Consider the following 16,081-nt stretch of genomic DNA (forward strand, 5'->3'; position numbering starts at 1 on the left):
CTTAATCCTATTGAGAACTTGAGGTCAATCCTTAAGAGGTGAGTGGATAAACAAAAACCCACAGATTCTGACAAACTCCAAGCATTGATTAGGTAAGAATGGGCGGTCATCACTCAGTTATCGACCCAGAAGTTGATTGACAGCATTCCAGGGCGAATTACAGAGGTCTTCAAAAAGAAGGGTCAACACTGCAAATATTGACTCTTTACATAAACTTAATGCAATTGTCAATAAAAGCCTTTGACACTTATGAAATGCTTGTAATTTTACCTCAGTATACCATAGCAACATCTGACAAAAAGGTCTAAAAATCCTGAAGCAGCAAACTTTGTGAAAACCAATACTTGTGTCATTCTCAAAACTTTTGGCCATGACTGTATAGGATTAACCTCCTCTGGGTGGATTATATAGGACTATCCTCCTCTCAGGGGTATATAGAATAGAACTATCTTCCTCTGCTTGGTATATAGAATAGGACTAGAGTCCTTTCGGGGGATTATATAGGGTTAGCCTCCCCTGGGTGGAATATATAGGGTTAGCCTAATCTGAGTAGTAAATAAAGTCTAGACTCCTCTGACTGGTATATATATATATATATATATATATATATATATATATATATATATATATATATATATATTGGACTAGCCTCCTCTGACTGGTATATATATACATAGATATAGGACTAGCCTCCTCTGGGTGGTATCTAATATATAAATGTCTAGTGGCGTGTGTTAGTCTGTCTGTGTGTGTGTGGAAAAAAATAAAACCAAGCTGCAGCGCCACCTGCTGGGCGGAGTTATACACTGACCTACTAAATTCTTAGGGGCATATTCAATTAGCTTTCGGGTTACCGCGAAAAGTGCGCGTTCTTGCGGGTATTACGGTACCGCAGTAATGCGGATTTTCGTTCGCAACCCTATGGGCTGTATTACGTTTCGCGGCTGTTCCGGCGCGAATCCGAAAGCTAATTGAATATGCCCCTTAGTGTGTGTGGAAAAAAAAAATCAGAAAGGGCTGAACTTTGGTATACTAAGATGTTTTTCATTTGTTAATTTAATTTGTTAATTGGTAAAAGTGTTTATAAAGATTTTAAAAAAAAAAAATATATTTCTTGAAGGAGAAGTGACAGTTGGGAGTGGTTGGTGGTTACCGGGGGTGACAGTGGGGAGTGGTTGGTGGTTGCCGGGGGTGACAGTGGGGAGTGGTGGGTGGTTGCCGGGGGTGACAGTGGGGAGTGGTTGGTGGTTGCCGGGGGTGACAGTGGGGAGTGGTTGGTGGTTGCCGGGGGTGACAGTGGGGAGTGGTTGGTGGTTGAGGCCTGGGCTATGGCCCAAATGTATGACAAGAACCTTTTTACCACCTTAAGTAGCTTGATTTGACTAGAATGCATGAGTATCATGCACGGGTTAACTTGTATATATATATATATATATATAGCACTAGCCCCCTCTGACTGGTATATGTAATATAATGTAATGTATATGTATTAGGGATATATGGGTAGGGGGAGGTATCCCGTCACCATGGAGACGATCCCCGCAGCACAGCGCAGACCACGTTACATCTCTCAGGGGGTGATCTCTCCCCCCCCCCCCCCCCCCCCCCTCCCCCCCCTCCCCTCGGCAGCAGTGGTAGCGCCCCGCGTGGAACGCAGCGCAGACGTCACTGTGAGGCCCCGCCCCCCGGGTCAGGCCTGGCTGTGTCTGGCAGTGACGACATTGGAGTGAGAGCGGCCCCGGGCTGGAGACTGATCCCGGGAGAGACATGCTGGCTGCGGGGTGGCTGCTGCTGCTGCTGGCTCAGCTCTCCCCGGTGCTCGGAGGGAAGGAGTGCGAGAAGCCGTGTGTCAACGGGGTGTGCCAGGAGAGCAGCGGCCAGTGTGTGTGTGAGCCCGGCTGGACCGGAGAGCAGTGCCAGCACTGCGGGGGCCGCTTCATGTGAGTCCGCCTGCCCCTGCCCTGTGTCCTGTGTACCCGCTGTGTACCCTGTGATGTGCCCTGTGCTGTGTTGTGCTCTGTGCCCAGTGTGCCTTATGTTTTGCCCGGTGTGCCCTGTGCTGTGCCTTATGGTTTGCCCGGTGTGCCCTGTGCTGTGCCTTATGATTTGCCCGATGTGCCCTGTTCCCAGGGTTCTCTGTGATGTGCCCTGTGGTATGCCTGGTGTGTCCTGTGCACAGGGTTCTCTGTGGTGTGCCCTGTGCCAGTGGTGCTTTGTGCCCTTTGCCCAGGGTGATCTCTGTGCCCTGGGGTACTCGGTGTCCTGTGGTTTTCCTGGTGTACATGTGGTGCCTTATGGTTTGCCCAGGGGCGCCCTGTGCTGTGCCTGGGGTGCTCTGTGCCCAGGGTGATATATGTGCCTTGTGGTTTGCCTTGGGTGCTCTGTGCCTGGGTTACCCTGTGCTGTGCCTGGGGTGCCTTATGGTTTACTTGGTGTACCCTGTTCCCAGGGTTCTCTGTGATGTGCCCTGTGCTTTGTGCCCTTTGCCCAGGGTGGTCTCTGTGCCCTGTGATTTGCCTGGGGTGCCCTGTGGGTTTCCCTGTGTACATGTGGCGCCTTATGGTTTGCCTGGGGTGCTCTGTGCCCAGGGTGCCATGTGCTGTGCCCTGTGTGCTCTCTGCCCTGCTCTGTGCTGGTGTGTGCTCTTCGCCCGGTGTGCTGTGCCCTATGTGTACAGGGTGCACTGTGTAATATTTTTGGCGTTTGTTATAAGGGAGCTGTGTTACAGTGTGACTGTTATAAAGGAGATGTATATTAGCGTGTACTATTGTGTGTGTGTGTGTGTGTGTGTATTATAAAGGAGCCATGTTACAGATTGTGTGCTTTGTCTGTTATTAGGTACTTGAGGTATAGTGTATGTAGTGTGTGTCATAAGGGGGATATGACTGCTGTGCGTGTGTCTGTTATTAGGGTTATATGTCAGTGTGTGTTATGTTAGTGTGGCTGATATAAGCAGCATTATCACATACAGGTTTTCTCCCTGTTTTTCCTGGTTTTCCGCAGTGTTCCCACTTACTGTCACACCTCTTCCTTTTTCCCAGTTGTTCCCCATTTAACATAAAAAAACAACAGATGAAGGTGACCATTCTGTGTTTATGACTATGACACGGAAGTTATGTTAAATGGTTGTGTGTTGTTGAACTACATGCATAACATGGGCGTGCATGTACAGTGTACAAACACTTACAGGTTGTATGTAATATAGGTGTGGATATCACTATATAAGGATATATATAATAATTTCTGAAGTTACTTGGTACCTTTTTATATCTGAAATCCTCTCTGGTTTTTCTCCTTGTACTTTTAGGTTCTGCTTATAGAAAGGGAAACTATGTATTAGTGAAGGTGATACAGTGTACTGTGTGTGGTAATGGATATTATCACTTGATGTGTGAACTTGCAGTGCTTATCTGATCCAAAATCATCAAACCGGTTTCTTGTGTTTTTTTTTTTTTTAAGCTTCTGGATGGTATCTCATGCAGAACGATGCATATATGAAATAAGCTTTAAATATTTTGCAGATGGTCCATAAATTGCTTATCCTTTGTACTAGGAAGTTAAGATACCGTATATACTCGAGTATAAGTCGACCCGAATATAAGCCGAGGCACCTAATTTTACTTCATAAAACTGGGAAAACTTATTGACTCGAGTATAAGCCTAGGGTGGAAAAGAGCGCTAATTTAAAAAACCTAAATAAAAATGATAGGTTCAATCTATGAAATCATTTTTAGCTAAACCATAAATAACAGTAGATGACAAGGAACATTCATAAATGATTATAAAATCGAGAGAGAGAGATTTTTCACTTACGCGGCAGTTGCGTTGGAACGCATATGCAGAAGTTGAAGCCGAGGGACCGGACACCAGGTAAGTTCACCCGTGTATAAGCCGAGTGGCCTTTTTCAGCATACAAAAGTATGCTGAAAAACTCGGCTTATACACGAGTATATACGGTAATTGGGATTTGCCTTAACGACTTTTAACTTCCAACTGGAATCTAATCCGTGGTCATTCATCTGTTCCGGTAGAGATGGCCGCCATATTGAATATAATTTTGTAATCTCCGCTGTTGAGTGTCATGTGATGATGGGATCTAACTTACTGTAGAATAGGAAATGTTTGAAGACTGCATGGAAGAGAATGAGACAGCTATGGAACCTGAGACAGGCTAAGACTGGTTATACAATACAGAACATTTCTTATCAAAATTAATGATTTTACCAATGACTGAAAGTCCCAATCACCTGATTCATGTATACATACTATACTCGTTTTACACGATTTACCTTCAGATCTGTGCTCTTCATCTGTCATAACCATCAGCTGAAAAGATCGTCACTCTGTAAACTCTATGGAGATCTGCGTACACACTGCAGAATTTATCCAATTTTATGAAGTCAAATCAAACGATACAATGTGCTTTGGAAGGATGAAACATGATTGTTGCAGTGTACACACTAATGTGATATCGGACCTGACGGTTGTTTATCATGTGATTGGCATGATAATCGGCTGAAAAACCTGTAGTGTGTACCCAGCCTTAAGCTGGGTACACACTACAGAAATTTCAACCAACTTTTTATGCCGAGCGATTTTACATGCGATCGATGTTCCGATCGCTCGGTCCATGGACTGCATACACACCAGCCTTGTTTAGGACGATAAAGGGAAGAGCGAACGTCCCTTTAGCGACTTTTTACAGCCATGTTGTTGTGAGCAATGACTGTAATTTCATACTCACTGTCGTGGATCGGTAGGAAGTTTATACACATTACACAGCGGAAACGAGATTGGAACGAAAATATTAAATGGTACGACTAACCAAATGAGGCGACAATCGTCCATTGGGCAGACTTTCGACCATTGTGTCACTGCACACACTGACCCGACTTTTGAACGAGTGGTCGTATGTCTGCTGATTAAGCCAATTATTGGACGAAAACCGTGTAGTGTGTACCTAGCTTAAGTCTGGTGAGCACCATAGTAAGAGGTCTGCTGGTTTCCTTGATTACTGTCTCAATGCTAAATAGTTTACTGATTACTGTTCAATGTTGTATGTTTTTTAATAAAATTTTAGTGAAATATTGTCAGTATAATGATGTTCCCTGTTCTTTCCTTAGTTAACTTCTGCAAGTTTTTCAGTGAATGTTCAGGGGAGTCTATAGTACAAAGATAAGTGTGACGGTAAACTTTGTGTAACAAGAACTTGACGCACAAGGAAATGGTTTTGTTGTGTTGTCCCTTTGTGAACACACCTTGCAAATTCTTTTTCTGTCCGTATGAGCAAAATATGTAATATTCAACTGAAAGTAACCGCGGAGAAAGCCAATTATGTATCTTGAGAACATTCCTTATTAATGTTCTAAACTAGTCATTCTACGATTTGTTGTTGCTGCCACTGACTCCGAATAGTCGACTGTACTCTCTTTACAGCTAGCTTGTTCATTGCCATGCATATAATAGTAGGGAGTTATTAGCAGGTAACCAGGTTAGTGCCTTGACCGGCTTCCAAGTCTGCATCCAGTGAAAGGTTGGATGAAACTAGGAAGATATTTACTAGGTAATCCATAGAAAGATCAAACAATAGGTACAGTGTGCTCATAATTTCTCCAGCAGGAATTGAAGCTATTTTCTTATAAAGCTTGTCCAAATTTACATGACTTTAACATAGGAAGGCCTACAGGGCGATTATGTATTATATAGGACCTAGCTGAACTGCCGTTATGCAATAAATGGTATGTACAAAAATAATAGCGCACTGCAAATATCATCATCACCATTTGTTTATATAGCGCCACTGATTCCGCAGCGCTGTACAGAGAACTCACTCACATCAGTCCCTGCCCCATTGGAGCTTACAGTCTAAATTCCCTAACACACACACAGACACGGGTCAATTTGTTAGCTGCCAATTAACCTACCAGCATGTTTTTGGAGTGTGGGAGGAAACCGGAGCACCCAGAGGAAACCCACGCAAACACAGGGAGAACATACAAACTCCACACAGATAAGGCCAATGTCTGGAATTGAACTCATGACCTCAGCGCTGTGAGGCAGAAGTGCTAACAACTTAGCCACCGTGCTTCCAAATAACCCCTTGTAAACTGGAAATGATTGCGATGAATGATCATGGTTTGCACTAGGATCTCCTTGGTGCTGGGTAAGATAAGCTGTGGGGTAAGAATGTAGGTAACCAATGTATATGTAATCGTGGATAATGTCAAAAAGTATTCTGTGGATCTATATGATACAATTTGTGCTGTATAATCTAGCTTTGTCCTGGCCAGTATTTATGTTGCCCATTTGTGAATTTTCCTATTCCATGTAATAAATTGTTTTGACATATTATCCACTTTTATCAACGATTGCATATATATTGGTTACCTACATTTTTTCCCATAGACTATCTATTAGGCGCTAAAGAGATTCTATTGCATATTATATATAATATATACTCCTAAAAACATAATGGTAGGTTAATTGGCTACTAACAAATTGACCCTAGTCTGTGTGTGTGTGTCTGTGTGTTTTAGGGAATTTAGACTGTAAGTCCCAATGGGACAGGGACTGATGTGAGTGAGTTCTCTGTACAGCGCTGTGGAATTAGGTAAATCTGACGGTAAATCATGTAAAATGTGTGTAGTGTGTATACAGGAATCGGCTTTTTAATCGTTAGTAAAATCATTAAGATATCGCAGTGAAGTTTTGTGTAGTATGTACTCAGCAGTACTGTATCCTAGTATAGATATAATGTATTACTTGTTGCCTGTTCCACCTGCAGCCAACCAGTTAGATCACTTGTACTTCACAGGCTGAAATAATTTAAGTAAAGATCTTATGTGGTCACAGCTTGTAGCCAATAACAATCGTAATAACCCGTCACCTAGGAGATGGACCAATATAAACTCTAAAAAGTGTTTCTATGTATACATGTGTGCCTTAGTTTCCGGGGAAAACCTAAATGTAATTGTTTGCTACTATAGTGAAACCTTTGTTTTAAATTTGAGTCCGTCCTGTTATACTTGACATCTCCTCTGGCAGATATGGTCATTAAAATCAACTTGCAAAAATCGATTGTAGGAATTTCTTCTGGCTGTCACCCGCGGCTCTTCCTTCGTTTCTTCACGTGGAAGGTTTTGGTCCGGTCGGCCAGATTGAGATGGCTGGACCTGGGAGCGTCTCAGACTGTTTAATCTAAATCCTGCTTAATTCGGTTGTTATGGTGGGGACTGGTGCAATGATAACATGATTTCTTTATTCAGAATAAAACAGCTGGATATGTGATTATCTGAAGACAAGCACAGCGGGACAGAATAACAGGACTTATACTGATTACTATTTGTATGTTGAACATGTATTAAATGCACAATTAGAACAGGATAAACTGAATACATATTGGAATCGATAATAAATCTAAGTAATAAGACCTCAAAGCTTCACATACAAATATCCAGGCTATGTGCAAGGTTTTATCCCACAGCCTTGGAACAGTCACTGAGCTACAGAATTAGTTGCACAATATCACAGACTTAATAATGTAAGCATATAGCGGAAATATCCTGAAATTGTGCAACGAATCCAGCGTAAAGCAGAGAGGGAAGCTGGTATCAGCGTAGTAGTTGGAGTCTGTAAACAATGCTGCCTGTTATGTCCGCGGTAGCATTAGATGGTTCACGTATGCTGTTCCCAACTATCTTCTCTGCTTCTACTACATGCTCCTTACAAATCAATTTTGCTAAGTGACTTCCCTAAACAATTATAGTTCTTCCTGTCCTTTACGCTGAGTACACACTAATGCAATAATTGTGCAGATCACGCGATAAACGACCGTTTGGTCAGATATTGCAAGTGTGTGTTCGAACCCGCCGATCATACTTTATCGTACTAAAACACATCCCAACTGTTTTATAAACTTCCTAAAAATCACGATCAACGATAGAACAATGTCGGGCAAATGTGGAAATGTGTACGCACTCGCGACTCGCAGCATAGACAGATATCTGTAGAGTGTACATAGGTACGATCTTTTCAGCAGATGGTTTTGAGAGATGCAGATCTCAGATTTGACGATAAATCGTGTAGGTGTGTGCGCGTGAATCGGCGCGCTCGTCACTCGCTTGAGAAGTCGTTACAGATATTGCATCTGAAGTAGATTGCATAGGTGCGTACCCAGATTAACTCTCGGACACTGTGTAAGCCTTGCAAGTAGACTGCTAATTACACTGAATGGTGATGTCCTGGCGATGTCTACAGAAGTACTGTTATTGGGCGGGCAAGCTGTTGAGTAGATTGTATTTATCCATTTAAGTGTAAAAGAGGCATGAAGGTTTGAACGAGACCTTTAAAACACTGGCATATACCGGCCTCTGTGTGATATCTTTATCGCTAGAGAAAAGTCTGCCATCCTGAAATATTGGAGGCATGAGCGTGACTTTTAATGAATAAATATGCAGTATTTACTGTTTCAGTCTAGACAGCTTATTATCTATGTCCCCTTGTGTAGTAATTCTATGTTACCCTTATATTGTTGACCTTGTGATGTGTCATGATTGAATTTTGCGAGTATTTAGCGTAATGATGCAGACGTTTTGTAATGTGACGACCTTCCTCTGTTCAGACATGTTGCTGCCTGTTCTTCAGGCTTTTATCTGGTGTTAACATACTGCAGTGTTTCAAGTTTAACTTTTGAAGTGGGAGCTAATAAAACATACTGGTAGGTTAATTGGCTGCTAACAAATTGACCCTAGTCTGTGTGTCTGTCTATGTCTGTGTCTGTGTGTGTGTTAGGGAATTTAGACTGTAAGCCCCAATGGGGCAGGGACTGATGTGAGTGAGTTCTCTGTACAGCGCTGCGGAATTAGTGGCGATATATAAATTAATGATGAAAGTGGATTTGTCTGCAGTGGAATCGTGTTATTCACCTGCGGGGACTGCAGCCGTTGTGCTTGTTGAACCAATACACTGCCTGTAACTAAACTAGGAGCTGTTGCCTTTTCTCCTCCGCCATGCTGCTAGCTCCTAGTGAATCCATAGGCTTTTTATTTTTTTCTCTCGCAAAAATTTCTGCATCTACCTCCAGTAGGGGAACAGGTTTACCTGAAAAATATCCACTCAAAATGCACTAAACTGCTATTGACTTTTTTTACACTTTAAATAGGAGATTTGTTTTCTTAAGTACCTGTAGTTGTATTGTAGTACTTTGGTAGTAGTTATATATTTATGTGCTGGTTGGTACCTCTAGAAGATTCTGGGCTGAAGTACATAGGTGACGTTACTGCTGCATATGTAGTGATAGATTTAATTACACTGCTGCTCATAGAGGTGACGTTATAAAGAGGCATGTTCTTCGTTGATACCTTACTGAATCTCCTACCTTCATGGAGAGCAATTTAAACATCCACCAAACCAAAGAACTTCAATTTTCAGGCAAAACACATTATTCAGTGTTCTTCTGCAATTCTACTGCAGATCTGTTTAGAAATTAAAGTATACCTCCCCACTGCATTAAACAGTTGCCTCCCTCCTCTTTAGGGCAGTGTCCCGATCAAGGTAAAATAAATAAATCAAAAAAACACAACTGCTGAGACTGCAGTCATTTGAGCTGCTGTGATATCGCTGTCCTGGAGTGTACTGTGTGGATTGGTTGATTCAAAGTAAGTCTGACATGTCAGTCACTCTGTAACTGCTGAGTTAGAGAAGCACCTCTGTCCCTTTACATGGCAACCTGCTAGCGATCTGTATAAAGTATAATGTAATATACATGGAATAGAAGAGACAGTTATGGGGCTGGGTGGTGTGAGCGTCTGATCAGCGTAACATATATTCCGGCAATTGGTAACCGGTCATCCCTTCATTGCTAGAATACTCCAAACACTGTAACAATGGCACGCTTGTAAAAATACATTTGCTGAATATTTTTATACTGTATGTTATACTCTGAGCGATATAATGTGGACAACAGCACAGACTATTTCAGCTTGGTGTACTGTATATCCAGATAAGAGTAGGGGTGTTGGCCAAAAGTTTTAAGAATGACACAAATATTTGGTTGTCACTTTTTGCTGCTTCAGTGTTTTTAGACCTTTGTGTCAGATGTTGCTATGGTATACTGAAGTAAAATTACAAGCATTTCATAAGTGTTAAGGGCTTTTATTGACAATTACATTAAGTTTATGCAGAGTCAATATTTGCAGTGTTGACCCTTCTTTTTGAAGACCTCTGCAATTCGCCCTGACATGCTGTCAATCAACTTCTGGGCCACTTACTGACTGATGACTGCCCATTCTTGCCTAATCAATGCTTGGAGTTTGTCAGAATTTGTGAGTTTTTGTTTGTCCACCCGCCTCTTGAGGATTGACCACAAGTTCTCAGTGGGATTAAGGTCTGGGGAGTTTCAATGTCTTCATCCCAGAGCCACTTAGTTATTGCCTTTGCCTTATGGCAAGGTGCTCCATCACGCTGGAAAAGACATTGTTCGTCACCAAACTGTTCTTGGATGGTTGGGAGAAGTTACTCTTGGAGGATGTTTTGGTACCAATCTTTATTCATGGCTGTGTTCATAGGCAAAATTGTGAGTGAGCCCACTCCCTTGGCTGAGAAGAAACCCCACACATGAATGGTCTCAGGATGCTTTACTACTGGCATGACACAGGACAGATGGTAGCGCTCACCTTTCCTTCTCTGGACAAGCGCTTTTCCAGATGCCCCAAACAATCTGAAAGGGGATTCATCAGAGAAAATTACTTTACCCCAGTCCTCAGTAGTCCAATCCCTGTACCTTTTGCAGAATATCAGTCTGTCCCCGATGTTTTTCCTGGAGAGAAGTGGCTTCTTTGCTGGCCTTCTAGACACCAGGCCATCCTACAAAAGTCTTTGCCTCACTGTGCGTGCAGATGCACTCACACCTGCCTGCTACCATTCCTAAGCAAGCTCTGCACTGGTAGTGCCCCGATCCTGCAGCTGAATTAACTTTAGGAGACGGTCCTGGCGCCTGCTGGACGTTCTTGGGCGCCCTGAAGCCTTCTTCACAACTATTGAATCGCTCTCCTTGAAGTTCTTGATGAGTCGATAAGAGGTTGATTTAAGTGCAGTCTTACTAGCATTAATATCCTTGTTTGCGAAGCTTTTTTTGTGCAAAGCAATGATGATTGCACGTGTTTCCTTGCAGATAGCCATGGGTAACAGAAGAAAAACAATGATTTCAAGCACCACCCTCCTTTTAAAGCTTCCAATCTGTTATTCTAACTCAATCAGCATGACCGAGTGATCTCTAGCCTTGTCCTCATCAACACTCACCTGTGTTAATGAGAGAATCACTGATCTGATGTCAGCTGGTCCTTTTGTGGCAGGTCTGAAATGCAGTGGAAATGTTGTTTTTGGGATAAAGGTCATTGTCATGGCAAAGAGGGACTTTCAATTAATTGCAATTCATCTGAGCACTCTTCATGACATTCTGGAGTACATGCAAATTGCCATAATAAAAACTGAGGCAGCAGACTTTGTAAAAAAAAATAATATTTGTGTCATTCTCAATACTTTTGGTCATGACTGTACAAAGGAAGGAGTTCCGTGCTCACAAGAGCTTACATTCTAGAGGTGCTGAAGTTTGCCAAGCAGATGTCTTGCCAGCATGATTTGTCTTGCTAGGCATGTTACTTCATGTGTAATGGCATTTTATTTGTTTTAATAGAGCTGCTATCAGTTGTTATCGCAGGGTACATACAGCTGCAGTGGACATTGACCAGTTTATTGCACAGCTAATGTGTTTATGGCTGCAGTTGCCAGAATATAGCACAATAATGATGTGTGAGGTGTGCTGGAGTCATTTGATGCTGTTTTTGTTTGCTGTAGGAAATATTTGTATAATGTTTGAGAGGTAATAACAGCCCTCAGAATGGTTTGTTGTGTTTGTGCCAATTCTTCCAATTGTAACAGCCACTTGCACTGGTGTCTGAGTGGTAGGGTTAGTAAATGGTGTTGACCTACAGCCTCCATTGCTGCTGCTATGGGAAATCACAGTGTGACACTCACTGCTCGTTCTGTTAGTGTTGGTGATCCAAGCCCTCCAGATGAATTTCTTTGCTGTTGTGTGCGAGATTTGTGACATTTACATACTAATTCTGAATCCTAATTCTGAATCCCATCATTTTGGCCCCGCCTCTAAATGATTGTCACAATTTTGGCCAATTACAGCATGGGGTGGGGCTAAGATGACGCAATATTTGCATCATTAAGCCCTGCCCCCTGCCACTTATCTATTGCGGGGGCGAGAACCGGAAGGTTGCCCTGCTCTTCCGGGAGCCCGGGAGGTCTCCCAGATATTCCGGGAAAGTAGGCAACTGTAGGCAATGTGTTAAAGAAAAGCAGCTAATGAATCTCTAGAGACTGAAGTGTCTCTTACATTTCTGTCTTCATTACTGAAGTCATGTTGTCTTACCTGTCAGTTCTTGATTAAATCTTGGTCTCCATGAAAATGGCCACCTCCATAGGCATCAATTCATGGACATAGGACACAATTTCTGAACTGTCATCATGCCACAGGTGGCGAAGCCAACCACGTTTTGTACTGGCTCAGCATCAGGCAGAATGCCAGACTCTTCAGGGAGTGAGGGAGATCAGCCCTATTCCAGGGAGTCTCCCTGACATTCAGGGAGAGTTGGCAAGTATGGGTAATAACCTCCAAAAAAGTTTCAATATTCTTGCAAAGTTTTACACTGACCCCACCTGGCTGCTTCTTATGCTACCCGGCTGTCAAAATTTTCTGGGGAGAACACTGTTAGGTGTTGAATGCTGCAACAAATCGTGTGTGTTTATATGTATAGGACGATCTATCTTCAGTTCCAAACAGTGAATTTCTGCTTTTCAATAACACTACAGCCATGACCTCTGTCGCTCACTAGCTAGTTCACCTTTTGGCTCTTGTCCTTCACGTTAGTTTTGCAGACTCTATTACAGCGATATTGCACGTGGCTGTGCACTGTGGCCATATGGTCGCGGCATTCTCGGTAGATGAATGTGCACTTACTACATGTCAACATTAGTCACGTTCTCTGGAAACATAATGGTGGCGCTTTGTGTCGTCTCTTGTGCACAAATTTGTATGGGGCGTTTTTCAGGGTACGTTTCAGTTGAGTGCTGGGTGTGTTCAGTTTAAATCATACTTGCCAACTCTCCCGGAATGTCTGGGAGACTCCCGAAATTCAGGTCTTCCGGACTCCTGGGAGAGCCGGCAAGTATCCCGCATACGCCAACTTACTCCTCAAAATGACGCAATTTGCGGTGAATCGTGTAGTTTTGGCCCCGTCCCCGTGACAAAAACTTAATTTTGTTGTCGGGGTGGGTCCAAAATGACGCGATTCACCGCCCCTCCTGTCCTCCAACCACGGCCCCCTGCCCTGGATCTCCCGGAATTAAGTTTCCAAAAGTTAGCAACTATGGTTTAAATATTGAAAAGTTTCTATGTATTGTAAAGTAATCTCTTGCAGTCAGTGGTGAATGTCAGTAATGGCTCTTAGCCTCACTTTTATATAATGTTATTCAATAGTGACCTTAGACCTCACTATCTCCCATTAATCTGTTAATTGCTATTTATTCCCGGTCTATCTTCCATTGGCAAACACTGGAAAGCAATGGGCTTTTAGTGGTTCCTTGGTATTAAGTATTGCAGACCCGTGTTTTCTGCATTCACAAGCATTGTGTAGACTGGGGGGTATATTTACTAAACTGTGGGTTTGAAAAAGTGGAGATGTTGCCTATAGCAACCAATCATATTCTAGCTGTCATTTTGTAGAATGTACTAAATAAATGATAACTAGAATCTGATTGGTTGCTATAGGCAACATCTCCACTTTTTCAAACCTGCAGTTTAGTAAATATACCCCTAGGAGTATTTTCTTCCAGATCAGAGGGTCTAATCAGCAATTTGTGTCTGAGAATGGCAGGTACTAAGCCAATCCTAAAAACACATGGGTATGTGGGCTAAGGTGTATGTACCAGGTATGAATGAAGGGCTGGTCCTACAGTGTTAGTAGGAAGAATTCTGAAATTGTGTTTTCAAAGCTGGAAGAGATTTCTAGGCTCACAAAGTCCCGGCCTGTTTGTCTTCAGTAAAAAAAAATACAGAAAAGCAGTTTATAAGAGCGCTTATGTCTCGTAGTGTGTTTATTGTGAATTATATGTTTTATTTAGGGCTCTGAATGTGGGTCATTGTTGCTGGGCTTCCTAAAGCTTGTAATATGTGGTTTGTTTATCTATATGTTTACTTTAATTTATCTTGCTGCAGGATGAATGTGTACAAGGGCTCAGTGTTCTAGCATCTGATAGAACTTATTACAGTGTAAAGTAAGAGGTAAACAATCCCCGGGTGTCCGCAGCTGGCTTCATGTCACTAAGGTGTCACCGGAGAGAGGTCTTATAAGATGGTGAAAAGTTTCCCTCTGCGTTTGTGAGCGTCACTAGGAAATCGCTGTCACAAGTGTGATGGAATCTTTTACCTGGAAAGTAGTTACCAGGAATTGAATAATTGCTGCGGTTCAGTGATGATGTTATATACAGACGTGATTACCAACTAGCGCTGTATTACCAGCACTGGAAATTATAACTAAAAATGAGGGTTGCTCACTTCTCACAAATATATTGCGATACATTATAAAGGGGGACACTGTCCTCAATGCAAAAAAATAAAGCTAAAATTTCCCGCTAGTGTAGACAGAATGCTCACGTCCCACCGTTTCATTCACTAGTTTGATATAGTCACGAACATGCGGGCAGCAGGGCGCCATCCATTGTCTATCTCTGCAGACCTTAGGTAACATGAGCAGTCTGTTTACCGTATCCTCCAGCTGTAACCCAAATAGACAAGTGCCTGGTGAATATAGCATCCCCCTTATGCCAGTTTTAGTAATACACCTATTGTATACCACGTTTATTTATGTGGATATAGTGCCTACTGTCATATACACAGATATGATCAGCCTTTTACAGTCACTTTGTGGAGCACAGCTTCATAAGGCAAGGATGAGGAGGGTGTCATAGAGATATGACCACTAGGGTCCTCCACCTACTGTCACAGCGAGGAGCACTGCTGCGCTATTCAAATGAATAGGGGAATGTCCCACACAGATAAAATTGTAGAGAGTTTCCACCTATATCACAGAGAGGAGCGCTGCTACACAACACAGTGAGATGGGAAATGTCCCACACAGAGATAAGACTATAGAGCCTTTCCACCTGCAGTCACTATGAGGAGCACTGCTACACAGTTCATTGAAACAGGCTATGTCCTACACATAGATAAGATCATAGAGCACCTCCTCTTACAGTCACTGTGAAAAGCCAGCGACAACTGTAAAATAATGGTAGCACACAGTTTGTACAGCCAGCTTGTTTTATTAGTAAAATTAATTTAGTTTTTTGTCGAAGACTTTTTAGTTTCTCTTTTCTTTTCTTGTGGAATATTTGTTATTTTTCATGTAGAGCGTCTCGCTGTCTAGTACACATTCCCGACGTGTGTAAAGGTTAATCCGCAGCTCTCCCCACTCCTCACTATAGTTCTGCTCTCAGACAGGTATCGCAGGACATACACCCTAGAAGAGTCTGACTTTACCTTTCTACAGATTAGACAGAACCTTCTTGTACTTTTAATACATTAATGCACAGAAAACTGGTAAATAAAGAGCAGATTATTTGGGAGGTTTGGAGTTTAATGCTGACTCTCTAGGAGCCCCACTTGTAATTATATTCTTGGAGCATGAATAGAGCTGGAAGGGAAAGTCCTAGGAGGATCCTAAACCAGTCCGTGTGAGATGACTGTGGGCTGTGTATCTCACCAGTAGTTATATACAGCTCCTGCTTCATTGTGTCCCGGCTGACGATCTGGGCTGCTGTGAAAGGCAACCCAACCGGACCAGAATCTTGGCAGCGGCCATGGATTGGTCAAGTTGTAGATTATACTACCTACCTACTGGTTGGGCTTTGTCTGTTCACCCGCCCCTGTACTGTGGCCTTTGTAGGCTGACCAGTCTCTTCAACAACACTTTTCAGTGACTCGGGACCACACGTGAGGCTATTGGAACAATCT

The 16,081-nt window shown here is 42.7% G+C and overlaps 1 protein-coding gene across 1 annotated transcript in view; it reads left to right on the top strand.

The window, feature by feature from the left end:
• Window positions 1-1,673: 1,673 nt before the first annotated feature.
• The window catches only part of ATRN (attractin), a 119,044-nt gene continuing 104,636 nt past the window's right edge, over window positions 1,674-16,081 (top strand). The window contains exon 1 of the mRNA XM_075189814.1: window positions 1,674-1,940. Within this exon, the coding sequence (XP_075045915.1) occupies window positions 1,768-1,940 (173 nt within the window). The 5' untranslated portion in view covers window positions 1,674-1,767. The remainder of the gene's footprint in view (window positions 1,941-16,081) is intronic.

The sequence above is a fragment of the Mixophyes fleayi genome, chromosome 1 (assembly GCF_038048845.1).
Source record: "Mixophyes fleayi isolate aMixFle1 chromosome 1, aMixFle1.hap1, whole genome shotgun sequence".
In the NCBI taxonomy this organism is placed as follows: domain Eukaryota; kingdom Metazoa; phylum Chordata; class Amphibia; order Anura; family Limnodynastidae; genus Mixophyes; species Mixophyes fleayi.